Below are 27992 nucleotides of genomic sequence, written 5' to 3'. Positions count from 1 at the left end.
CTGTATGAAAAACATTTAATTTACAAAATGCTTTATCGGGTTTCGCTATTTTGTCTAATGAAGCAGTATGGAGGATGGGTCTGAATAAAAGCTTTGTGATTAGAGTCAAATTCGATACAACAAGATTTTTATTGTGTCGGGTGCTTGTTCATGGAGGGTAGTAGGATCCAAAGAAGGGTCCTCTGCCGCCCCCGAACTTTTTGTAGATCCCAAATACACCTGGTAACGAGCATCTCGATGTAAGGTAAATATTCTTTTTTTATAATATACATAAATATGAACTCAATATCCCCAGCATTTCTAATAAAAAGATATCAAAACACATTTGATACTGACACTCAATACTCAACAGATAATTAATGATTCAGTAATGATATATTTTTTATATCACATGGGAACATTGCAGTAATGCGTTTAAAATTTTTATTGATATTAATATTTTTTTTCTTACATCTTGACTCTAATTATAACTAAATAACTAAATACTTTAATAAACGATATAAGGAAGACGCAAGGTACAATTCTGATCTTCTTTACACACAAATGTTGTGTACACACTTATGTTAATTTTGATCATTATTTTGAATAGGAAATGCTACACAATATTTTATCGTCACTTATATTATTAATCGATACGGAACGGGGTTTGTTTGTCATAAATGACTTGGCTTTATTTTAACAAAAATTCTTCTGCCAAATAAATTTTTGGTTAGGTTACACTCGTCAAACGTTACAACGACAAAGTCAAAATGAAAAAACAAAGACAATTTAAATCATTTCTTAAGAAACGCTTTAAATCTTCACTACAAAGATAATGAAAAGGAATTAGACTTTGTTTAATTAGTTTGTGTCTGATCCTAATAGATTTTACGTACTTTGAATAAATAGATAATACCTACCTATAGTTATTAGACTATAACTATAGTTCTATAGAAATAAATAGTTTATATCTTCTAAATATTTAATTAAAGTAAGCTTAAATGTTTTATAACATTTATTTTATTTATGTTACTTCATATTTCGTAATTACATTGTTGTTTTTAAAATACTATAGTATAAACAACTTACTTTAAGCATATTACAAACAGAACATGCGGTACATTTAAAGTAGGTTTATATTTAAACCTCTTATAACAATACTATAATCTAGACTGTTTGTAGACAATTTAAAACATTTTTACATTTAAGAGTAGTTTTTGTGTGCCTCTTTTAAAAACGACATAATACAATTAAACCGAAATTTAAGAAATAGTGCTTAGTTTGCATTAAATGTCATATTTCACAGCTGGTGTTGGAACGGTAAAACTTCGCGTATTTCTAAAACACTATATAAATGTCGATCATTATTTTTAAACACGTAACAGTTTTAGGTTTGCGTCATTTATAGGGAAACCCTTTTTTTAGTCCTAAGTATTTATGTTTTTTCATCACAAGGCAATAATTATTTTATCAGATCATGTGTTATAAGATATAATGTATCCATTAGAATTAATTGGTAGCAATATAGCTAACAAGGACACCTGTAATTTTCTTGTAATTCGGGATTTTAGGCACATGACATAGTATTGATACAAATATTATATAAAGTCTTTGGTACCAATCAAAATTGTCACAGTATGATAATACTTAAAATGAAAAAAAGAAGTTTTTAGAATTCCTTTTTAATTTTTTTCATCCCTAAACTGTGATGTATATAAAAAAGCAGTGATTGAAATCAATTCGGATTTCAACACAATATATATATATATATAGAAGGTAAAAAAGTTTTTATAAGAAATACTTTATTTCAAACCTTTATTGTATAGAACAATAATACGATAACAAAAAGCCAATTTTATACGAAAAGACATTATGAAAACATAAAAATCTCCTCTATCTAGAAATCGTTTGAATAAACATGAATATTTTATACTGAGAGATAGAAAGAAAATATCAAAATATTTTAAGTGGAATTAATTCACACTACACAATGGAGTCTAACTTAATTAAAGAGACACACAAGCGTTACTGGCGGTATAAAGAATAATAAAAAGGATTTTCTTTACTATCGGCCATGTACTTGTAGTTCTAATTTTATTACTTCTAGCTTGTTTCAGCCTTGTTAAGCTACACAAATAATGCTATATATTTTGCTAGATTTAGTCGTCCGAGATTAGTTTAGGATACAATTAAGAACTGTTAAATTAAAACAACGCTTTGTCTTGTATGAGTTATACTCGTAAATTAATATGTGTAATTCTCTTAAAATTTATGACTAACACTACGAATTATTCAGGTTGAAAAAACGATATTAAAGTAAATCCCTTCGATGCTAAAGTTGAACTGAATTTTAATGATAAATCCATTCACAATAAGTTTGGTTATTTTTCTGAGATAACTTCTTTTTATCTGTATACCTAATTTAATCCTTCTAATGTGATCTTTAGCTTTTAAAGCTGGGAATATGCTGTATAATATAACCTAAATGAAATACAATAATATTATTAATAGTACGCAATAAAAACCCTACACTATAATCGAATCCCGCCGTGTCACCGGCTAAGTAGGTTAAGCTTTGCTGTAGGTACTGAGCACTCGTTTGCGAAGTCAATTTGCAAACTCTCAATACGTTGGCTTCATTTTTTATATAAGTATTGTATTTTTTAAATTTAATAAATACTTTAGTTGGCTTGCATCGAAAAATTTTAAGGTTGTTTGAGAAAAAATAACGGTTAATTTGTTTTCTTCGTTAACTAGTAACAATTTTCGTTAGATCGCAAAAGTTATAATTACTTTATTACATAGGCTATATATAGATTTAATGGTAAGAGTATTCATACAGTGCACCCTCGGGACTAGTGGTATAATAATTTATCACCAGACTATCGTGGGAAGTAATTAAGTTTAATCAATACCAGAAATTTCCTAAAATCTACTGCAGTAACATAAATCACAAGTATAATGAAGCATTACTTACAGAAATTCAAATTCTATAACTAATGTATTAGTAATAAAAAGTTTGTATTCTAAATTTTGTTCATTTAAATCAAAAAAATAAGGTGCGTTTAAATTTTAATCGATTGAAAACAAACAAGCCTCCCAAACACAACATATTTCGTTATATATTCATTATTCAATGATGCAGGTTCGATGATTAATTTCGAGACAGCTAATGTGACAAAACTTTCCACGGATTAAACATACAAATCCCGTCTAGCAATTCAATTAAAATTTGCATAGTGTCGCGCATTCAGCCTAACAAATAGGGTATATATAACAGGATGAAAATGTTAATGTTACATCGGTTTGTTGTCGGCTATTAGCCGAAATAGATATCATGAATTTGATTCTGTAACATTATAAGAAGAATACGTCTTAAATATACTATATACACAAATTCTAATGCATTTTCTTTAAAACTTTTTCTGTATATTTTATATGATAAGTAACAACTAAACATGTTCTTAGATATGTAATAATATCTATTTATAATTATATATAAGATATGTAATAATATCTTTTATATAACAAGCGATATTCGAGACGTCTAAAACAAGTTTGAATATAAAATCTAGTAAACCCGTCTGTACTAAAAGCCTCTCAACTGAATCTGAGATATCGTCTTTGATATTTAATATAAAGGTACAGATTCTTCTTTGTTATCTGAAATAATCTATAATGACAAGTAAATACTAAATAAATTATCCATTAAGTGTGTAAATTAATTTAATTATTTCATGACAAATTTAGATTTATACATATATCTTTAAAGGTAATTTTACTTTTACTAAGGTGGTAATTTTTCTTGAACCACGTTCGATCTCAAGCCTGGACGAGACTATGTGTTCATGAGGCTAAGAAGCCAGATATCTTAGGAGTCGGAGGAGAACAGAGACTGATCGCCCCTTTTCAAGTACCACTGCATTTGCGGGACATTTCGTTGTCACGAAGAAAAGGGAAGCAAGGTCAACGACTTTCACTATCGACACTTGACTAAATGGCACTCACTTGACTAAATGGCCATTAGAAATCAATTGTTATTTTTACATAAACATTTTAACTTGAACGCTAATAACTGGAACGTTTCACTATAGCGGGACTGTAGGTAAATTATCCTAAGTCGCTGGACATGACATCCATATTTATAGTAGATGAATATAGTATTAACATATTAAATCCTTTACTATAACTTGTAAAAACTCAGTTTTAGGGACGGCACAAGCTATTAACATTTAAAGTGCGGCAAACGTTCAAACGCGATAAGAGATTATGCAAATTTAAATCAAATTGTTAGTGGGCAGAGATTTGTCCGACTAATCTTTTGAATGGGCCTGCATGCATATCAAGGGATTTCTTTTACGATCCTAAAACCCTCACGACATTTGTATAATTTTATTTCAGATTATGTAAAATGTAAATTTCAAATCGTAATTATAAAGGGTCTAGTAAAGCTTCTGATCATTAAAAAAGTACATTAAAACTAACCTACAGCTAAATACCTTTATTTTTAGACAATTAAGGTATTACATAACTATAAAATGACTATTTAATATATACCTACTTCATAGCATATTTCTACTATTTTGTTAAGTTCTTGTTTTACAAATACGAGGAACTGTAGGTACTAAAGCTTCAACGGAACTTGTACTTTATGAACGTGTTGAGCGTTTAGATCGATTCATGCATAATTTTAAATTAAAATGATAGTATTATAAATTCATTATAAAACTATAATTTTAATTATATAAATAGGTTGTGATACCACAAAATGATTTTGAAATTTGAGTTTTAGTCTTAATTAGATGCTGTCAAATAAAACTAGGCTACTCTGTAAGTACATAGTTCGTTCGATTTGCGATAAATTTAAAAAATTCCCGTATGAAGACCGTTAATAATGTTATTCTATAAAAGTGATTCTGACATTTTAGGTACGACTCTCCTTTTATGTAAAATACTGGCGACAAGTAGTTTTAATACTAAATTGAATATATATTAACAGAAAAAGTTACTTAAGAAAATTACTTCTGAAATTTTCATAACTAGCGTTTTAATCGTATGAATGTTGAAAGATATAATGACTAATGTTGTTAAGAAGAAAAGTCACTGATAGCCTTTCTTCTTCAAGAAGCGTATTTGACGTCAACGACAGAACAATCCTATACATAGACTCACCCTCATAATCCACACAAAACTCAGTAATCAAAGAAACCTGACGCTTATATTTAAAAAAAAAGGCGTTATCAACAAAATTTTGTTTTTACGAAAGGATTATTTAAAAGAAAAACACGTTCCTTCCATTTCTACTTCACCGGGTCTGTAGATAACTCTGTCAGAGGTATCATTAAGATAATGAATACAATGAGTACCTATTCCGAGTATCTCAATACTAGAGTATACTCAGAATACTCAATATCGATTTAACAAATCCAACGGTACCTGGGAATATTATAAATCCTTGCAGGATAGAGGTAGCACGTCCAACAACCGTAAATGCAATCGAATGGCGCCTTTCATACGTACATATGATAAGTCTACGTGTGCCTTTTCCGACTGAGGACCGAGAGACATTCAAAATCGGTAGAAACATAAAAATCGGGAGAATAATTTTTATTTATAGGATCAAACTCATCTAATCCATTAAGTAAGAGACATAGTTGATTTTCATTATAATATATATGATTCCTAATCAATGTATCATTTTCGACACTCACACAAAGGTATTTAAAATATCATAATGATTTTTTTAGTTAAGAAGTAAATAATTTACAAAACTGAAATAGAAATGATGCGTAAAATTAAATTGCAAAGTAACGTGATTACAACAAACTTCATTAAAATTTTACTTAAAAACCTTAATCACAAACTATTCAAGGCATGTTTTAAGTAACCCAATATAACAGAAATACTTTTTATAATAATAGAAAAATACTATGAGAACGTTAACGTTACAACTAGAAAAATGTTCTGTTAGAGGGTACAATTACATTTTACCACAGTCAATACTAAAGCATGGTGTCATAGATAGGGAAATTTCGTTGGCGTACATATAACCTCCAAAAGAATATGATGGCCTTACATATCATAAACTCAATAATAGTTGTATTTTAAACCTTTTTCTTGTTTATGTATTTAAGATTTATGTATTTGTTTAAAAGAATTCACAAAAATACAGTACTGTGCACTGTTCATCTGCGCCTATATGCCATTCCCATATATATATATATATATATATATGGGAATGGCATATATATATATATATATATATATATATATATATATATATATATATATATTAAACAGCTAAGTAGTGAGTTATACAAAATTTAGTTTTCAGTTTTGGGCTAATTTCATATTAATTTTCAGTTTCATCAGTCCTGTAACACAGAATGGTTTGACTAAAGACCGCAAATGAGGCTGGGAATATACATAATGATAGGATGATAAAATCTGACATTCAAAAGGCCATTCATTCGTTCATTAATTTCTCCCTTTTTTAAAGTTTTTTGTTAAAGAATTGAATAAATCAACAGTTTAGGAATTTGAGGCATTTAACTTAATATTAATCATAAGATTATTTTTTATTAGTCAGTGCAAAAATTAGAAAAACATAAGATATTAATATCCATAATAAAATTATTTAATCTGTATTATTACATCACAATGCAATTGCTATCAAAAAAAAATATTAAATGCATCCTGAACATTTCATAAATCGCATTTTTAATTAAAATTCCGTGCTTCGTTATTTAATTTATAGAAAATTTGTTGAACCATTTTTGCAATATCTATAATAAAATGAAATTCCTCAATTTTTTTTAACAAATTTATTATAATAACATCGTTTCATTAGTTTGTGTATATTTTGATATACATTAAAGTTACAAAAGCTAATAATTTTATATCTCAGAAATAATTTCGATTCACACTCCATAGAATTACTTGTTTTTTTTTTTTGTATTGTTAAAGACAACAATCTTCACTCTTTAACACTTTATCATTTTGAAAACTTTATTTATTCTAAAGTACAAAATTAAATTAAAATTCTTTTTAAGCTACGTTTTCTTTAGGGAATAATAAAAGTAAACTTTGTTGCTCTTGGGTATATCAAGAGTAACAAAGTTTGCTTACAAAATATATATTTTTTTTGCCGAAAACTATAGAAAGCACAACTTTAGAGTTTTATTAATCTTCTTTACTTTCGCCTGGAGCTCCAACTAAGTACCATCTTGTTCGGGCCTTAACCGCCATATTCCTCACAAGTCGCTTCTTATCGTCAAGAGATGGCGCTAAATCGATTAAAATATCCTGCTTATGAGGTAAAAGCAATCTTGTCTGGTAAGAATTTGCGATTTCGTACAGACATTGCAGACTTTTTATTCTGACATCCTATAAAACGAAAATATATGATAAGAACTAACAAACTCGCTTAAATAATAATAATAATTTACTGTGATTTATAGACATGTTAATTGAAACTGTATTCTCCTTAATATTATATTACATTCTTAAAAAACTCGACCTATACTTAACATACGGAGTTGAACTACCGATATCATTTATGCATACAATAAAACAATATTCCCCTTAATAATTTAAATTAATGACTTACCATACATTTAACATATGTAGTTAAATTTATTAGCCTGGGTAAAATTGTTTGTAAACTGTGTCCCACTGTTATGTTTTTTGATTGCACAAAATGAATTAGGACTTCTAACATCACCTTCAACAATTCTTTATTGTCATACACTAAAGCATCTATAACCAAAGGTGTAACCTGAAATAAAATATCCTTAGCTGTAGCTATAGTATAGATTTTTAAATCTATACATCATTAGTATGATAATATTTAAATGTTACTCTAATTTGTACCTTATTTATTTGACTATTAAGTATGCTTTTCGGCGTTTTCTCTAATACATAACCCCAACTTAAGTAAAAGGCCTCCTCGGAATCTGAATTTGGTGGTCCAAGTTTTTCAGTCAAATTTACGAATGTCTGGAACATCCTCTGCCTGTATAACAAACTTGTCCTACAATGATGTCTAGCGTTAAGACAATTCTCAGAATCCGTCATTATTATTTTAATAGCTTCTGATGCCTCAACACTGCATTCGCTTGTTGAAATAGAAATCAATATCTGTAAAATTTTAAACATATTTTATTAATTATCATATCAACTTAAATGTTACATAGAACATATATCCAATAATACCTTGGAAAGCCAAAATTGGAAGAGGTCATTGCCTCTCATAATAAGCGCCTTTGTTATCCAGCCATACAATTCTATTAGTCTTGGTAATATATTAACATTATCTCTGCTACATGATGTTAAATAAGATTTCAAAACCTCATTTAAGATCTCAAAATTTGGACCACTCTGAGCCTTATTAAGAAAATGGGCCACCATACAACACGCTTTCGTTCTTAGTAACTGGTTCTCACAGTTTAAAGCTAGTTTTAATGCTAAACCCATAATGTCCTTGAAATTTGTGTCATAGATGGTTGGACTTATAGAACGATACAAACATTCTAATATTAAGAAGTACATCTCATTTGAATCACACTTCTCTAAAATAGCCTTTGAATGTTTGGATAAAATATTAGCTTGCTTTTCAGGCGGCAAACTGCATATTGTGTTTGATATCAATGTACAACCGTGATTTAACGATTCATGAGATTCATCCAAAATTGATTTCGTTAACCAGGCCATAATGGAACTTATAAGGCCATGATCACTTTCTATCTGTGCGACTTTTTCTTCTGTATACAAACTTACATTGGATATAGATCCACTGAGTGCTTTGACAACTTTAGAAGCTTCCTCATCATTTGTTGTTATTACTTTCAACATTTCCTCTATAATAATTTTGGTAAAATCATCTATACTGGCAAGATTTGAGAGCAGATCTAGTCTTTTTTGTAGCGCTGTTTTGTCCTGTGTTAGGTTTTCCAAATCACACTTCCCTTTTACGACCAAAGTCATAATAAGCTCTGGATATTTCCTTGCTATAGCATGTACTGTTTCAACACAAACACTCAATATTTCGCTATCTTGAGAATGTTGAATGTTATAGATCAGGATTTCCACAAATGGGAGCACCAAATCTATGTGAAGAACATTTTTAACTCTTATTAGAGTTTTAAAGCCAGATACTTGATAGTCCTTCACCCTCTCACTGACAGCTGTAAGGCATAACTGTGGTATTTCATTTACCTCTTTTTCCATTTCATCCAAAAGCCCCCAATGATCAGCCAATTCATACATATCACCTAAAACATCTAAACAAGAAATTTGTAATTTCACCAAAGGTTTGAATTCATAGTATGCTAAAATGGCTGGTATCATTGCTTTTATTATCAGAACGCATGATTGTTTTGAAGCATTGGCGGCTGTTAATAATATTTTCACTGCTTCCATAAACTGAATAACAGTTGAAGACTCGGCTATAGCACTTTGCATGGATATAAGTATTCCTTTAATGAAGTTCTCGAATGATTGATCTGTTTCTGCTTTTGTGGACAATTTTGATACTAAAGCTGATAGAGCTTCATGAGCAGCTAACTTTAACTCGTCGTCAGTTTTATGTGTAAGTTCTCTTTGTAGTGAAGACCACAATGCTTTTAAAAATGGTCCATAACTTTCATATTTAAAGGTCTTGCAACTAGCTGCCTGAAATAAAAAAAGTATGCCTTGTAAATATCTATATAATATAAATATGTAGTATATATATATAACTTTATAATATTGTTACTTACCAATAGCATAAGAGAATCAATTTTAGCTACTCGAAGGTTAGAATCCAGTTTCTCTATTAATAATACTAGACAATGTTCAGCAAACTCTGGAATCGCACATAAACAAGGACATAATACAGCAGCTAAATCGTTTCTCGACACAGCTGCTGGGTCGTCAGGAGACGGATGAAAGTCGATGGGATAATAACATGATATAACTTCAAACATTTCTTCAACTAAATGTCCCAATGGAATGTTACTTAGGAAGTTCGGTAAGAAATTAAACAAGAAAAGCAAGTTTCGTGGATCCCTCTCTCCATCCATAGACGATATGAATCCATATACGAAATCCGGGCCTAATGTTTTCATGTCTGTAATTGTGCAATATAAGCATACATATTTTAAAACAATAACACAATAATAATAATTTATAATATAATCATTGGTACTTGCATTCTACATTCTTGCCAAACAATTTTTGAATAGTTAGGTATATGTTGTACCTATCTTGCCTTACTTGTGACTGGCATGCCACCTCCCGGAATAAAGCAGTGAGATATTCACCACTACTTTGCACGTTATAATGTTTCATATCAATAACAGACAAATAGCCTTCTAAAACTGCCGGTATCACTCTGTGGTTATCTTTAAGACGATCTACATAGAATTTTGATATGAATTTAATTTGCATCTCTGTCAAATAATCAGCAGGAATTTCCTTTAAGATTTTTGTGAAAAACCTCATGCCTCGTTCTCTGTCTTCTACTTCTTTGCTGGTTAGCACACCAGCCATATTTTCTACCAGGACAGTGATATCCAATTTTCCAGAAACAACATCTAAATCAAGATTCAGATTAATTTACAACGTAATTCATGTTCATTTTATTTGTTTATAAAGTAACATGAAAAACAAATAATCCCATTACCTGCTATTATGCTTTGGGTTTGATTAAATATATCATTATTTTTAATTATTTCATCGGCTAGCTCCGATTTATACCATATAGCCTCCATATTTTTTTTGTTTTATAATTTTTTCACAATTGTGTTTTACACAGTGCTACATAATTTTATAAGTTCCAAATTGAATAAATATAGATAGTTGAATTTATACTAAAACAACATTTTATTACACTTTACTAACAGATACGGATATTATGTCACGTATAATTTAAGGTTATGATACTATTACTAAATACTAATAAATAATAATTCATTCTTAACTCACTCATTCTTTAATGTGTCAAATATTGAAGATTAATACTGATTTGAGTAATTTAAAGAAAAAATCTAAATCAATAATAATAAAAAATGCATACTTATATTATTTCATTTATTTATTATTATTTTTTTATTTTATTCCATAATTTCTTAAATAAAATGTATAATTTTTTTTTACTACTTAACGTAGATAACGATACATTTGGATTAAAAGTTTATTAACAGCTATTTTATGGTCCTTATTATTAACAATACAGTTGTTATTATGGATAACAATCTTGTTAGCCTTAATTCGATAACTTAAAACGCTCTATATTCAAAACCTTGTTTAAATGGTCTCTAAAATGTTCAAAATTAAATGAATAAAATAAGACACTGTCAATCAATTTAAGAAATACGATACTAATTAGGCGATAGTCCTGATAGAATATTAAAAATGAAGACACTTGGTATTTGTTAACCATGTAACTTTACGTTTACGTTTTGTGCCTAAAAATATATTGCAAAATCTCCAGGTTGACTCATCTGTAGTAAAGTTAACTATATGGCATATTATAACGACACAATTTTTAAATTATAAAACCTACATTAAAATAAACATTATTATATTCATAATTAAGCTATCTAAGAAATAATTTGAACATACAGTTTTATTAAACAATAACACTTTATTAAGCAAAGCGTATTTATTCGTTTTATATTGTAGAGATATCGATTTATTACACATTGTAAAAATTTTAAAGAATATGTTGAGTTTATTTTGAGACATTACATTGTCTAAAAGCTTAAATATATATGACCGTTATCGTATTTTTTTATAAAATTTATCTTCATTCCTTGGCTTAACATATCTTAATATAATATGAGTAGACATTATAATTAAATTCGTTTTATTAATTACTTAAAGACAGTTGTAATTGACTTTATATTATTCAAATTATTATTTATTAGATAAAGAATAAGTTTATCATTTTAAGTATATTTAAAAAAATAAATTCTGAGTATTATTCTGAATACTAAAATTAGATCTCATTACTAAATGGAATGCTCAAACTTCTCCATTAACAAGAATTAAAAAATATCCTCAAGATTTTAATAATGCATGAGTAAACAAACACAAATGTATTTATCATATAACTAGTTTCTATTTTAGGACAATAGAAAAATAATTATATAATTGTCAGGACTTTTACAAAATACAATTTTAAGATAAGGTTCTTTGGTACTTTTCTTTTTCTCACCTTTTAGTTTCTTTGACATTTGACATATTGACAAATGACAGTCAAAGTCAAAATAAAACCTACATAGCCAGCAAATTGCAATTGATTAACGCACGAGGTAGATGTTCTGATTAACAGTGGTGCAACTTTATATTTTGGAATTAAGTGAAATATAACAAATGTCGTGTAAAACACTCATTGACTTCGTCGTAAAATACCACAAGCCGCGGCTATTAAACAACGTAGTGTGTTTTCCGAGCAATGGAAATTCGTTCTTTGGAAGGCGATTCATTATACCAGCAGCTCCACTTTCAAGCTCTACACCAAAGATTCAATCTCCCAGAAAATTTAGCACCACCGTTGCAAAATTTAACGAAACACAACTAACAAGCGAACCAAAAAAAACTGATGGAAAGTTCCAACTTATGTTCACATGTAAGAAATGCAACACTAGAAATTCAAAATTTATAACAAAATTGGCATACTACAAAGGTGTTGTTATTGTTATATGTGACGGATGTGAAAATAAACATCTAATTGCGGATAATCTCAATTGGTTTACCGATATGAATGGTAAAAAGAATATTGAAGACATAATGGCTGAAAAAGGAGAAACTGTTCAGAAAATTAGCTCTAAGGATTTGGAATTTGTTGCAAACCAAATTGTTAGTAATATTGAAACAAAAGCTTTAGATAGATAAATAATAATTATTACTAAATTTATTTTAGTTTCATTGTAAAATGTGATGTAATATTATATTTTTATGTTGTAAGTGTATATACATGTAAAATTAAACACTTAATGAAGATTACATGACTTAATTTATTTCATTATATGGCCAAATAATAATATAAAATAATGTTTGAATAAGTAACATAGCAATAGAACATAATTAATAATGAATATTTAAAATTAGTTTTATTTTAAACAGTACTTAATGTTTATAGTTATTGTACTTAAATTGGCACCAGATGGTTAACTTTTTAATAGAATCTAAACCCTCAAATTACATTTCAATCTAAGTGCATTATTATCATAAATGCTTTTATAAAGACGCAAGTATTTCAGTATAATAAAAGTAAAAAAATTCAAACATATAAAATACAATTACAAACATACAATTCATAATAATTATGCATTTAGTTTAACATGTAATCGATTGTTACAATAAGGCACAATAAAATCACAATTTTTATAGTCATCAATTTATACATATAGATTTAAAAAATAACACTTAAGCTTCTTACATATAAATATCAATTGGGAATGCTAGAATAGTCTTTTATAAAATAATACTATGAACATGCTGTATAAATTTGAGCAGAGGTTAACAAAATATTGCTTTCGAGACATAAAACCTCTTTAATACTGAATTTGTCACTTCATACTTTACATGGAATAATGTAAATCACTTACAAAATTCTGTTCATGTTCCAAATATGTTGTTAATGAAATTAAATGACTGTTTTTATTTAAAAGTAAACATTTAAACATTTTATATTTGTCTTTTAATAATTCTTACAGGTTAACATAGAGCATTGTGAATATTTGTGCCTCATGGCCTTAATTAAGCTAGTGGTATAGTTTTCATAAAAATAAACCTATTAAAATACTTAAAACTTGATAAAAATAAAACAAATGTTAATATCCTGGGAATGCTTAAATTCACAGACATGTTAGATTCAAATAGTGGCTTTTGGAAGCTTCATCTCAGTCTTGGAAAACAAATCTCAATTTTGCTTTACACTCTTTTGGGGCGACTAACAATAGCATAGTCAGTACCATTACAAATATTATGGTTGATTTCTTCTAAGCCAACTTGATTTTGTAATGCTTGGGCTTGAGCAGCGGTTGGCACTTGTGGTCCAGGAGTATTTGGTTTTCTTATCATACCATAACCTAAGTGAGAATCATCAGCCAATCTTGCTGTCTGCATTACATTTTCAACTTCGTCATAGTCATTCCAAGTATCCTTATTTTTCGGTTCACCAAGAGCTAAAGTTGTTGGTCTTGCTTCAATCTTCTTGTATCTGGAAGATTTGTTTAATTTGCTTGTTGATCCGAAGTACTGCAGCCTATCATAGTTTTCATCCTCTGGGTCGACTACCGGACTAGGTAGTAAAATGATTCTTGAAGAATCTGGTCCAGAAGTGTTCAAATTGTCCTGAGATCGTGATATAAGCTTCATACAATTTGGGTTATCTACTAAATTTGGAGTGAATTCAGTATGATCTGGGTCATCAATACCTAATGTCTTCCAAGCTTCACTTCTTAACTCAATTTTATCGTATGGCACTGAAGGAGGGCTAATTTCCCGTTTTATTTGCTCAATTGGTTCATAGTTGTCCAGTTTTTTGTATCTACCGAAATCTATACTTTCATCTGTAGAGCAAGTCAGATCTTTTGTGATACCTTTATGCATATTTATAATTTTCCGAGGAGGTTTTTGTGGTTTCGGTTTTAGTGCTGGTTTAGGCATAAGTAAAGGAACCGATTCCCTATCTGTACTACAAGTTTGATGACTCGATACTGAAGCAGTTTTAAAAGATAGAGAACTTAAATTCAAATCATCAGGTTTGGTTGCAACCAATGGGCTTCTAGAACCAGGAAATAGGTTAGCATTTGGCTGAATATTGAATTCACTATGCTCTGGGCTATTAAGATTGTCATTACCAATCATTTGTTTCATGGTTTTCATTTTTAGAGACAAACATTTAAAAATTTCTGATTGATTAGTGTGTTCCAGATGGAATATGCCTTCACCGGTATCACATTTTCTACCAGCCTCAAATGTAAATTTACCCTGTCTGTATCCATATCTCCTTATATATCTATATGGCCATGTTGCAAATAGTTTATTGTCATTTACATCTCTTAGTTCTATTGCTGTAGCAGTCAATAGTAAGAGATACCTAATAGGTTCAAAACCACATCTGGTAGAAGCTTCAGATGTGCACATGACTACAGAAAATACACCTTCACCAGAGGAACAATAAAGATCATTATCTTCATCACAGCCTATAGGACTCAAGTCCCGTCCCTTAAAGGCAACAGATTGAAGGGCAGTCACCCATTCCAAAGTTTCTGCCTCTGATTGAGCACTGATTTGTTGGGTATGTGACTTAGTAAGTATAGTTATAGTATTTGGACTAGAATGAGTAATCTTTATACAATTCTCAAGTGTCAGCACTTTTGGTATAGCACCTGAAGTAACATCATCTTTATTATCATAGATTTCAAGACGTTCAATACCTTGAATACTCTTATTAAAAAGTATACAATGCTTTTGTTGCCAATTTTTCTGTAAATAGAAATATACATTAAGGAAACAATATACACATGATGTATCAATTACAGGAGAGAAAAAAAAAATATTGTAAATTGAAATGTTTTAAAGAAATAATTATAAAACTGGTCCATTTTGATCGCAAACAACATGTAACAACTTTACATATACACATATTTTAACCCCTGAGTCATTAGAAAGCATATTGCTTTACGTTAAAGCAAAACATGTTTAACAAGCAAACTTTGAGAGTTTACAGCTAAAATCACTAAACATTTTCGGTTTAAACTAAATATTCGTTAAAAGTTACCTTTTTAGGGAATTTAATGAACACATTTCCTCCGGCGGGGGGAAATAATAAACAGCCAGATTTAATTTCATCTTGCTCCATCGTTATTAATAAACACTTCAACCTAAAAAACTACTCTGAATGTTTCGTATTCTTCACCATATCACATAAAACTGTTTCCTTAATTTAATCTCAAAAATTTAAAGTCTTAAAAATAATATACATGGAATAAAAATTGTTTGTGAATGATCTGAAGTCCATTACAAAGCGAATGTAATTTAAATTGATAGCTAATGTAGGGTTACGATTTATAAATATTATTTTATTTATACAGGTTGAAGTTGTCTTTACAAAATTAAATGAGGCAGTCATGCAAAATGTTTACTTATAAAAAAAAGCAAAAATATATTTCAAACAGCAAATAAAACAAATTGTAGTATTTATATTTGTACTACTTTTTATTTTTTTGAAGTAGCAGCACGGTAAAAGATACTAAATGACAATTTCTGTGAATCCACTAATGTCAAACGCTTTGTTTTGATGTCAAACTTAAAAATATATCCTGCTTTAACATTGTTACTTTAATATTTCAGTATAAAAAATATATATAAGTTTGTAAACCATGTCTAATAATATTAATCCTTTAGCTGGAACTGCTCATTTGCTGGACGAACTGGATAGTATGTGATATATATTTACAACCTTAGTGTATGTTTTTATTCAATAGACTTATTATTATTGATATTCTTGTTTGAAGAGAAATTAATGGTGTTACTGCGTGATGGAAGGACCTTGATCGGATACTTACGCTGCGTGGACCAGTTCGCAAACTTAGTTTTACATAAAACCATAGAGAGGATTCATGTGGGTCGTGAATACGGGGATATACCGCGGGGAATATTCATTGTTAGGGGGGAGAATGTTGTACTTTTAGGGGAAATTGTAAGTATTTATTTATATTATAATCTTCTTCATATTTCATATGATTGCTTGTAAATGAAAGCTATGTTGAGCTTTTAATAATTAAATTAAATAGAGTATGACAAAGCCATTCACATAAGCAGGATTTGGACCTGCAACCTCCGCTATTTATTGTTAAAACTTTTTTTATGTGTTTTATAATAAAAAATATACTATCATATTCTGAGTGCTTGTTTATAATACATACATATATGGTATTATGAGAAACTATTTAAATAAAGAAGTAGAAGATACAGTCTTATTAAATGAATATAAATTGTTGCAGGATAAAGAGAAAGAAGAAAATCTTCCATTAACAGAAGTCTCTGTAGATGACATTCTAGATGCTCAACGGCGAGAACAAGATACAAAGACGGAACAACAAAAATTATTGTCAAAAGCTCTTAAAGACCGGGGCCTTAACTTGATAGCTGACTTAGGCCATGATGATATGTTCTAATCTCATATTCCTTATCCATATATATGTTAAAAGGCTATATGGCTGTTACTTTTTTTCATCATTACTTTAATGTTAAAATATTATATAAGTTCTACATATGTGTATATTGTATAAAAAACACAATCAGATGTTTAAATTTAATAAAAATTTGATTCTTTGGCATTTTATTTTGTATAGTTTAAAATATATATTTTATTTATTCTGAACTAAAATTGTTTAGCCTTTGGTTTGAAAGTCCTATCTTCAGTTAGTTATGAAAAAACAAAACTGCTTTTTCACATATATTATTTGTAGTTATATATGGAAGGTCCAAAATGAATATAATAACGAAGTCTAACAGCAAAAAACTAATTGTTGTATAATTGGTATAATTTAAAGTTTTATATTTTTACTTTTTATTTTTCTTAATAGTAGAAATATAAAAGTTGGTAATTATGCTTCACTATTTCTACAATCTATTTATGATAAACAACTTAAAAAAAAATTGTTAAAGTAGCAACATTTCTGCCATATTCCAAAACTTAATAAGTGAAGATTGGATGTAACTTTTAACTTAACTTTTGTTTTTTTTTTATTTTCTCAAAACTTAGGTTCATATGGAATATGTAAGTAATTACGAGTAAAAGGTTTCTTAAGATATTATCAGCCATTGATAGGTAAAGTCAAGGCAACATTTTAGGTCTTAACTAGAAATGCAGATAAATCAGGAACTCCGTTTTCGGGCTATGAACATTAAATTTTTTTGACACTATTTGAATATTATAGTCTTCCGTGGAACCAAATACGATAATTTTGGAATAATATTTCCGACAAATATGATGTAGTTTAATATTTAAAATGAATTAATTTTTTCTAAACTTATAATTAAAAAGACATTTAATTCATTTACATATTCATTTTAAACGGCAGCGTCTTATTTAATCAACGAAGTACGAGTAATTCTTATAAATATTTAAACAAAGTACATTTTAATGAAAATAAGGTTTTCGGATATAAAGATAATTTTTTATTATTTTTAAAATACATAATACCGATGTTTAAAACATTCATCTATGAATTTCTGAAACTTTCATCTCTTCCGCCCGTGATCACGGTTTCTGCAAAGGAAATGAACGTCGGGATTGCGTAGTTAATAATAATGAATAAACGCGTAGTATCCGAAAATCTTAATTACATTAAAATGAGAGCACGCGAAAATCTTACACATCAATTTTATTTACACATGGCCTCTAGGTTTCACAACAACAAATATATTCGTATATTCACATTACAAATATAAAACACTCTCATTTTTCTGAACGAATATCATTTAGCCGTTGTGACAACTGTCATTCTATTTGAAAACAATACTTAATCCATTTTTTTTAGAAAAGTTTTTAAAATGTTGTTTTCTTTTTAAATTCTTAAAACTGGTTTTAAAATATCGGTAATTAATTTGGGTGTCGATACTATAAATGGGAATAAATATGTAAAGTTTAATAAAACTTCGGTATAAACATCCCACATTGTTAATTTAATTTTCAAACATTTTAAGAAATGGGTTCTTCTGATATAAAACTTATAGAAAGGCTGAGAAACGAAAATTTGGAGCAGTTTTTTACATTAGTGCGCATGCATTTATCTTTTGTAGTTGACATTAATACTGACGAGTGAGTACCTTCTAAAGCTTTAAATAATATGAACATACAAATATTTTAAGTAATGGTGACTTGTTTTGTAGGGTCGATTGTTCGGCGGATAAACCAAAGCAATTCAGGTGGAACTTTCACAAGAAAACTAAAACACACAGTTCTAATCTAGTATCTAGTCAAAATAATGTTCATAGTACAAAGAAAGCTGAAGAGGCTAATTCTATAACAGAAGAGGGAATTTTGAGATTATATGAGTTGATAGAATTTCTTTCCCAACCTGACAGTGAGTATAAGTGAATTGACTATTTATATATATATGATTATATATATCATTTAAAATTTTTCTCAATTAAGTCTATAGTGTTTGTTGATGGGTTAATGGTTGCTTTAGCATATTGTAATATATATAATAATTTCAGTACATTTATATATTCACTTGTATGGTCAATTAATTTTAAAGGAAGATAAAAATTTAAATAATATTTTTATACATTTGTGTATTGTATTCGAATTTCTTCTTTTTTTATTAAGATTGGCACTTTTACAAAATGCTCCGAATTTTCTATGTAAACTTTATAACAGTAAAACCAATAATAAAGAACATAAATGATAGTAATATCTAAATTTCTTTTAGATGTTACACAGGAGGGTATATTCCGTCGGACAGGTTCACTAAACCGTCAACAAGAGTTACGCCAGCTCCTTGTCACTGGCTCAAGTCTTGGTTTAGATGACAGCAAGTTTTCTGTTCATGATTGTGCATCTGTTCTCAAAGGATTCTTGGCTGAACTTCCCCAACCATTGCTTATGGATCAGTATTATCAAACCTACTGCACATTGGCCTGTGAGTATTTATTATTATTAACTGTAAAAAAATATATATTTTTTATTACTTATCAAGCAAAGATTTTGAATTATATTACATGATTTTGACTTGACATGTGTTAAAGGATTTATCTTATAACACAATATGTGTTACAGCGATTGTATTACTGTGGTAATAAATAAGTCATTGTGGTTTTAACCATTTCTGGTTGTAATCTCTTGCGGTTGTTTTTTATTGTTTACACAGTATTTAAATCTATAAGATAAGGATTTATTGTATGGGAATAACTGATTGCACCTCCCGATCAATGTATGGTGTGTATTTCCTTAGCTTCAATGCCTGTATATAGGTCCAAATATCAGAACAGTTCTCTAAATATGTATTCAAAGTTATTGAGTTAGCTTACAACGAAATCTAAAATTATGAGTAATTTACAAAAGTATCTAGACTAGCTTAATTCCATGTTAAAACTTGGATTTTTTTAATAGATTTTTAAATGTTTGTTAGTTAGGATAGATTTTTTTTATTTTAATTTTTTTTTATGATATAATATACAGTTAAATTGAGAAAGCAATAGTTCTGGAACTACATACCTTTTATAAACAATTGGCATTTTATTGTTCAAAATTTTATGAAGCATTTTGTTTTGAGTGCTTTCTGATCTTCCTATAAACTTTTCTATTAAGATAATATACTTGTACCTGCATATGCTCTCAGTGAAGACTAACAATACGGTATCAAATTATAATAAATATATTAAATTATGCAGAAAGTTGAGAAAATGTAACACAAACTAAGTTAAAAATAAAGTAGTGTATTATAAGTTAATATATTATGTTTGTTATCTTAAAACATAGAAATCAAGATACATACATTTTTATTATTAAAGATGTGATTTTTTTTCCTCCGTACAGAAAATGAGAATTTTGATATAGAAGCCAACATAACAGTTATGTGTTTAAAGTTTGATTAAATGTGTAATAAGTTAAGCTGATATCATGAGTAGTTTTGTGTCTTTAAGACAGATACAAAATTCAGCATTGGCAGAAGGATGGGATATATCATGAGGTCAATGTATTAGTTAAGATTTACTAACGACTTCAATCCCAATAACATTATAAATTAAAACAAATTGTGAGATCTTTTAATGTTTGTTGGACTTTTGTTTCTTTTGTTTGTTGGACTTGTTGGAATGATAAAAAATTTATGCGTCTCGAGACACTATAGAAGTGATAACTTAAATTATTTAATATAGAAATTGCGTAAGTTATAAAAAGTTTAAGTTATTTCTTAAATTTTATTTACATTAAATTGATAATCTGTTTATGAATAAATTGAATATTACTCGAAACACTGCCGCATGCGCGTAATACTGAGGCCGTGTACGTGAGAGGAATGAAAACCAGACTCAGTGGCGCCGTTACGCGTTACGTTACGTTACGAAGCGGTTTACCCTACCATAAGAGGTTATCACTACAAAAATTACAGTAGCTTACACAGCAGAACAAACATGGGCCATAATTTATTCTAGAATCTCGTGTAGTTTCCGTGAGATCGCATAAAAACAGCTGTATTTTGAATGAAATCATATTATGTTACAGACTAAAGATGAGAGTTTCTTAATAAATCTATGTTACTTAAGCTCATATAATGATAAAAAAAATTTTCGCGAGTACCTAAACATTTAAATAAATTTGATTTTCGTATCGTCATTTCGATTATTTTACAGCAAACGTGTGACAAAACTCACAGTGTGGTAAAATGTTAAATAGTGTGATAAATATCGTAGTAAATCTGAAAATTATGGTTCCATTTACTTAAGTACACATCATTAATTCTCTCTGAAACCAATTACAGATTCCAGGCGGTCGCAGTCGCGGGCATAAACAAGTTTCAATACATTATTTTCATTTCTTTTCCAGCTCAATACCCGCCCAATGCTGACTCGTCAGAGGAGAAACTTTTAACTGCATTACAGTTATTATTATTGCTGCTGGCGCCATCTCATAGGAACTTTCTAGAACGTCTACTCAGCCTGTTGCATTTAGTAGCTGATAATGAAGCAAGTAATAGAATGTCGCCGGACACATTAGCCACAATGTTCACGCCACATTTATTGTGCCCAAGAAAAGTTAGTAGAGTTTTATGTCTCAGTTATTATATTTTTTAATATATACATGGGGAATACCCCATTTTCGTTATCCAAGAGCAATGAAAACCGGCTACTTGTAGAGTATATTAAAATGTGATAAAAAATACTACTTCATATACCCAATATTTGATTATGCAAAAAGTGATACATCACGGATACTCACCGTTATTTAAATTAGTTTAAATACAATAATCGAAGAGTAAACAGCATAATGGAGGGAAACGATATTAGACCTGACAAACTCTACATGTCTTTGAAAAAAAAGTCTATAAAAGGCATATTATTTTGTTTTTCATAGGAAAAAATGCGTTTAGAAAAAAAAAAATCCCCAAAATCATGGACTATGCATGGATTTTTTTTTTTATCAAAATATCCTTATTTCATAGCGATTACTATTAGTTTTAACCCATCGTAGTATTAACTTAAAATTGTCTGTAAGTGCAGTTCCTCAGTGGGTTTATGGATGTCATCTTGTCAGAGGTAGATTAAGAAATCGTTAACTCGATGTCGCCATTTTCCGAGTTTATCCAGAGTAGGAAAATACTTATTATGTTTTATTTAATAATACACTGTTTCTTGATCGGCCTGATACGAAACTTCTTAAAAAATAACATCACTTTACAAATCCACTAAACATATCTGTATATTAAGATCAAAAATTAAAAATGAAAATAAATCCAATTATTGCTACATTCTATACAATTTGGATGCTTTTTTGTGAGTTTATCAATGTATTTTTTTGACGATCAAGAATTATATAAGGCAATGATTTTTAATTTCACACTGTATTATATTTTAGGGACTTATGTCTTACTTAATTTCCCGCCTGCCATCTCTCATGTTTTATCTTTTATTTTTTCCAGCTATCTCCGGAAACCTTCCACGCTGACTCCATAGCGCTATCTCCTCTAATAAGCTTCATGATAAGGCAGTGCTCCCGTCTGTTCCTCGCTCCAAGCCGTTTAGCTACTGATGCGGCCGCGTATTTCACTGTACGTGAACGGAAGCGAGCTATGTCTCCGGATGTAGACTTGGATGAGAGCATCACTGACAGGTGAGATGTTTATGTATCGGATAGATGTTTTTAAGGTGGTTAAGTTTGCTCCAGCTCGAACAAGGGCAGACTCGACCGGGGAAGTACCACCCTCTTACAGCAGATCGGCGTAAAGTAGTCTTTAATGGCTGCGTTTCGTGTTATGAGTGAAAGAGATGGTTGACCTTTCTATGTTCCCACCCTTTCCTCTCCCTCTTCCACGACCAAGGTCAAGGGCATCCCCAACATACCTTATGTTGCAGATGTCCGTAGACGACGGTGACTACCTTCCATCTATGCCGTCTGCTCGTTTGTCACTTTTCTCATCAAAAAAAAAAAATATACAATTTAAATGCAAAATTTCTGAAGCATAAAAATGCTGGCAGCTATTTAAGCTGAGCTCGTCCATTCGACGTCATTGAAATATTTTTTATTTATATTTATATGGCAGACTTCTAATGGAAAGTATTTTTTTCAGGTTTTTGTATCTTTAAATATAAATTTAAAATTTTCACATTACTTGATCCTTGAAATACCATACATGTTGACTAACATTATCGTAGATGGTTCGACAAACTAAAAGATTCTATACATATATAATTGTTATAAAATAATTTTAACATTTTTTCAAGAATTTTATAATTTTCTATTATTATTTAGAGGTTTTTTTTCAATAAAAAGCATTACAAGAAGAATAAAAAATTAAATCGAATTTCTACTCTCATTCATACAAGTTCTCATAGTATATTTTGTTTTTTGTTGACCTTTTTTGAGTCTTAGAATAAAATAAAAAACTTAGTAATTTGATTTACAGAACAGCAGCGAACACAGTGTACACGTTCGTGGACAGGCATCGAACCCGCGCTGAGAACGAGATCAATCCCACAGACACCGCGCTCGCTCAGCTATATGCTCACATACACTCGCTACCAGACTCACACCACAAGAGACGACTCGTCAAACATTTTAACAGGCAGAATGGTTATGGTACGTTTATTTAATTAGCTTTACACACACACACGCACACACGCATATATACTATCCTACGTATTTCGTGTTGAAAGTGTCAAATCAGACGGAACTAGAGTAAACCAGTTACTGCAAGTTAGTTCAAATCTTGTTAACTTATATATATATAATTACTTATAAGACGTAAGTAAATATAAACTTTCCTAGCAGTTTCACTCAACGGAAGAAATCATTGAATTATTAATTTTAAAGGATAATAAAAGTTTTCATAATACAAATTAATTATCGGCATTGATTGTTTTGTAAACATTGCTTTAATATACAACGGTGTAAGTGTGAGTGGTAAAGTAAACGAATATATCTCATTTCGTTATCACTTAAATAAAATATATTTTTTATTAATGATATCTAAGATTTTTGCATGCACTCATTTAAATGAAGTAAGTTTTTCGGATACTACGCGTTTTTATTATTTTTTTCCTAACTATTCCCGATTGCGACGTTTCGGTTCCTTTACAGCAGCCGTGGTCACGGGCAGGAGGGATGAGAAAATCATTTTCCATTAAAATGATGAAAAAAACGCGTGGTATCCAAAAAAAACTTGGTTTTATTTACTTTTTTTAATTTTAGGGACACCTATACAAATTCAAAGGACAGGCAAAGTCGCGGGATCGAGGAGTTTTGGGGATTCCATCAAACGTCATATATTCAACAAGGGCTTGCTGAACAAAACACCAAAGAAAGGCTCTGGCTCGACAATTAACGTTATCGAAGAAGTATGTACTAAAATAACAAGCTTCATAAAATATATCACCTCAAATAGATATTCTGCAATGTATACTTATTGCGAACTATTAACATTAAACTGATCCTTTTGTTTTGTTCTATAGAGTTCATTTTACAATAACGCATTTTAATATTTCATATCAGCGCTTATTGTAACTAACATGTGTGTTTTGTCTCTTTTACTCACACTGTGAATGTCTCTTTCTGTCGCATCATGTTCCTTGACGGCTTTTCAGAAATCTAGCAAATGTAAGAGATATGCGGATAATAAAAAAATCGATGTTTCCCACAAGAATATCGTATTAAAGAATTTGGCTAACAAAATAGCGAGTTCCGAATCGTTGGACGACGATTATGACTCGGACGCTAGCAATGAAAGTACGCTATCGGAGGGCGCGTTGAATAAATCTAGAAGACTGAGTCCGAAATTCGTTTCCGAACCTAATTTGAGCTCTATAGATTCTAACGAGGAAACGCCCAAAATACAAAAACACGTTCGAGATTATTCAGATCGAAAATTACTTCAAATACCAAAAAGTATCAAAAACGCTCAGCAATCCGAAGCACGCCAACCTGCGTGTCCTGTGTCGAGGACGAGGATTCGGATGACGTCCAAGAGAACAGTCTAGATGTAACGCCAAAGAAATCTAAGCTTAGTGCTGATGAATTAGAGTTCAAAATGCACTACCTAACGAGCACGCCGGGGATGTCGGAGGACATAGACGATGATTGCACCACGCCATACACAGTCAATTTCAGGCGAGCCTCGATGTCACCCATAACTAAATCAACCCAAAAACTGTCCAAAGCTATGCAGGTTTGTGCTTCGCATGCAATGTCTGCATATATTTACTGTTTGTTCATTTTAACGCTTCTCTCTGTTAAACCCGAATATTTAAATTTCCGTGTCATCTTTGTGGCTAAAAAAATAATTGAGATTAATTTTCACATTTGTATCTGTGATTGTGTAGTTAAGTTCTGTGATTACAGGAATCCATAATGACACCTCGTTCGCGAAAACCTTTGATAATAACATCCGAACAAACAAACATACAAGAAGTGGGTAAATACGAATCGATGTCTCCCAAAAACGACAGCGACTTCGTATCCTCCGATGACGATAGGTCCACGTTTAGTTTTGAAAGGTGGGTTATTTAAAAAAATTAAATGGTCCCAAAAAAAAAAGCTATCCTATTCTAAAATATTACATAATTAATTATTTTTATATGAACGCAAACTATTATTTTTGGCATGTATACGTATGTTCTAATTATTTTGATTAAGGTATGTTTTATCCTTACTAATATTGGTACAATATTTATTCAAAGGTCGAATCATTCAAGCGCGTCACAACAATCTAAAGCCATCGAGGCGCGCGGCGACTCATCGTCCGGCGTGAGTCCGTTGAGATCGGAGAACAGGATTTTTATAAACAGCAACGAAAAAATAAACAATACAACTCTATGTAACAGTGACACGCCATTCAAAGCGTCCTATGACATTAGTTACAAAACGAAATCTCTCACGGAACCGTTCAAGGAATATTTGATAAGTAGATCGGTGCTAACGGCGAGTCCGATCGATTTATCGATTCTGAATAAATCGGATGCAGACGAGAAAATATCTGATTCGCTGATGTACTGTCTGGATGGTAACATACCATCCGATTTAACATCGTCTGTGAGCAACCTCGCTGTTTCCAACGATACTCCGTTGAAATGTAATGTAAATATAGATTTAAGTCCAAACAAGAAGATGTGTGTCAAAATTTGTAATTCCATCGAAAAGAAAAAATCTATGGTGGGAAAGGAAAATATTGAGCAGTACGAATTACGCGAAACGGATCTTTAGTTACCAAAATCTAGCGTCTAAGTCTTTTAATTCTTAATTACATCGACATAAAGTTGTATTTACGATGCAGTAGATATGTCTTTAAATTTTTATGGTATAATAAAAATTAATTATAGAATTGGGTTGTTTTATTTTATGTAATATCATAGAATAACTATCACAGTGAATACTATGACCACGACGCAGGTTAGGCAGCAGTACAGATGACAACAAAATCGGTAACAGCTATTGACGAATCTATTTGTTAAAGGTTCTTTAAATTCACTGAAATTAATAATATTAATTATATTTACTATTACATACGATAATAAATTAATATCTGTTTAAAAGATATAAGCACATAGAAGCCAACGAAAGAAGATAAATTTTGTAAACACTTATCACTAAATTATTCCAAGTTTAGAATTCAAAAGTTGATATAATCGAGTTTAACAAGAAATGAGAGAAGTTAATTAGATGTTTTCAGTTTGTTTAAATTTCTTATCTTCTTTAGTTGTCCCTGTTTAGGTTTTTATTTAAAATATTAACCTCCTACAGTAAATTACTTACGGACAATTTACCTTTTTTTTTTTATTGTTACATATTTCGAACGTGCCTTTGGCTTGACGTACGCTGAACTTTCTTTAACATATTTTGGAGCTGCCTTTTTAGGAGCTGTCTTTTTTGGAGCAGTCTTTTTTGAAACTGTCTTTTTAATAACAGTCTTTTTCGGAGGTGTCGTTTTGGGAGGTACATATTGAGTTTGTTTTTTCGCTTCTTCTATATAAATGAGCTCCTTTAACATCTCCCTCTCAATTTCGGCACGTTTTCTCTCCTTCTCTCTCTCTTTTTCCTTTTCATATTCTCTTTTTAATTCTCTCCTGGCTTTATTACGTTTATACCAGCGGCATACATTCATACATCTCGATGGTTGTGGTTCGTATTTTGTTTTTTTACGTATTTTCCAATGTTTAGGTTTTTCTACATATTGTATGTGCGGATTATTTTGGTAAAGCGGTTTGCTTGGTCTATAGTACGTTATGGAGATGGGTGCTGGTAAACGATTTGGTTCTTCCACTATTACTTGAGGTCTGTAAAAAAACGGCTATGGTATATTTGTTCAACTGTGATTGATATTTTAATTCTTATATTCTACGTAATTTAAGACGATTATTGCTTGATTATATGTTTCATAAACTACAAATGTTTTGAAAAATTTCGTATAGTTACGGTATAACTTTTTTTGATCTGCAAGCTGAACATATTTTGCCTTTTGGACACGAGCACGACTTTTGTCTTGTCGATTCTAAGATTTTATCAAACATTTGCACATTTTTAACAAATCACAATGTAATAAAACTTTACTTTTATTACATTGTGATTGATTTAACAATTTTACATAAAAACGTTGGATGTGACGGATAGTTTTGACAACAATTTCTAACATATTGTAGATATGCAATAAATAAAGAAAAGCCTATTAAAGAAAAGGTTGTATTTGGTTTGATAACCAATGCTATTATTATTCTCAAGTGTAGCTCTGGTTTAGATCTGAAACTCTAGTTTGGGGAGGCAAATAAAAATAATAAAATTTTCAATTCGATAGGAGTTG

The 27992-nt window shown here is 30.0% G+C and overlaps 6 protein-coding genes across 7 annotated transcripts; 3 read left to right on the top strand and 3 right to left on the bottom strand.

Moving 5' to 3' along the window:
* Nucleotides 1–6793: 6793 nt before the first annotated feature.
* Nucleotides 6794–10816, bottom strand: LOC116769461 (MMS19 nucleotide excision repair protein). Of its 2 annotated transcripts, XM_032660563.2 has the most exons (7): nucleotides 10643–10816; nucleotides 10170–10553; nucleotides 9738–10087; nucleotides 8194–9651; nucleotides 7852–8118; nucleotides 7589–7756; nucleotides 6794–7365 (listed from the first exon to the last, which is right to left on the bottom strand). In XM_032660563.2, the coding sequence occupies exons 1-7, from the start codon at nucleotides 10728–10730 to the stop codon at nucleotides 7162–7164; spliced, it is 2919 nt and encodes a 972-aa protein (XP_032516454.2). In that variant the 5' UTR covers nucleotides 10731–10816; the 3' UTR covers nucleotides 6794–7161. The 2 variants fall into 2 exon arrangements, with proteins under 2 accessions (XP_032516454.2, XP_061378526.1); XM_061522542.1 differs by lacking the exon at nucleotides 10643–10816 and having other exon boundaries at nucleotides 10220–10353.
* Nucleotides 10817–12255: 1439 nt separating this feature from the next.
* LOC133319162 (uncharacterized) lies at nucleotides 12256–12969 on the top strand. Its single transcript, XM_061522584.1, has one exon. The coding sequence runs from the start codon at nucleotides 12337–12339 to the stop codon at nucleotides 12856–12858; it is 522 nt and encodes a 173-aa protein (XP_061378568.1). The 5' UTR covers nucleotides 12256–12336; the 3' UTR covers nucleotides 12859–12969.
* Nucleotides 12961–16013, bottom strand: LOC133319161 (docking protein 3-like). Its single transcript, XM_061522583.1, has 2 exons — nucleotides 15755–16013; nucleotides 12961–15459 (listed from the first exon to the last, which is right to left on the bottom strand). Exons 1-2 carry the CDS (start codon nucleotides 15833–15835, stop codon nucleotides 13900–13902), a joined length of 1641 nt encoding a protein of 546 aa, XP_061378567.1. The 5' UTR covers nucleotides 15836–16013; the 3' UTR covers nucleotides 12961–13899.
* A 242-nt stretch (nucleotides 16014–16255) lies between these two features.
* On the top strand, nucleotides 16256–17315 carry LOC116769482 (U6 snRNA-associated Sm-like protein LSm1). The gene is made up of 3 exons (XM_032660590.2): nucleotides 16256–16413; nucleotides 16491–16675; nucleotides 16980–17315. Exons 1-3 carry the CDS (start codon nucleotides 16356–16358, stop codon nucleotides 17151–17153), a joined length of 417 nt encoding a protein of 138 aa, XP_032516481.1. The 5' UTR covers nucleotides 16256–16355; the 3' UTR covers nucleotides 17154–17315.
* Nucleotides 17316–18491: 1176 nt separating this feature from the next.
* LOC116769574 (uncharacterized) lies at nucleotides 18492–26519 on the top strand. Its single transcript, XM_032660710.2, is given in 11 exon segments — nucleotides 18492–18802; nucleotides 18874–19067; nucleotides 19419–19628; nucleotides 21533–21741; nucleotides 22626–22816; nucleotides 23610–23782; nucleotides 24395–24540; nucleotides 24787–25044; nucleotides 25047–25367; nucleotides 25541–25695; nucleotides 25879–26519. Coding segments are annotated over 11 exon segments (2493 nt in total). The 5' UTR covers nucleotides 18492–18689; the 3' UTR covers nucleotides 26402–26519.
* Nucleotides 26508–27806, bottom strand: LOC116769575 (putative uncharacterized protein DDB_G0271982). Its single transcript, XM_032660712.2, has 3 exons — nucleotides 27611–27806; nucleotides 26962–27471; nucleotides 26508–26665 (listed from the first exon to the last, which is right to left on the bottom strand). Exons 1-3 carry the CDS (start codon nucleotides 27703–27705, stop codon nucleotides 26545–26547), a joined length of 726 nt encoding a protein of 241 aa, XP_032516603.1. The 5' UTR covers nucleotides 27706–27806; the 3' UTR covers nucleotides 26508–26544.
* Nucleotides 27807–27992: the final 186 nt, after the last annotated feature.

Source organism: Danaus plexippus, chromosome 14, assembly GCF_018135715.1.
Source record: "Danaus plexippus chromosome 14, MEX_DaPlex, whole genome shotgun sequence".
NCBI classification, from domain to species: domain Eukaryota; kingdom Metazoa; phylum Arthropoda; class Insecta; order Lepidoptera; family Nymphalidae; genus Danaus; species Danaus plexippus.
Note: the sequence above shows the minus strand (reverse complement) of the source record. Positions and strands in the feature narration are given on the sequence as shown.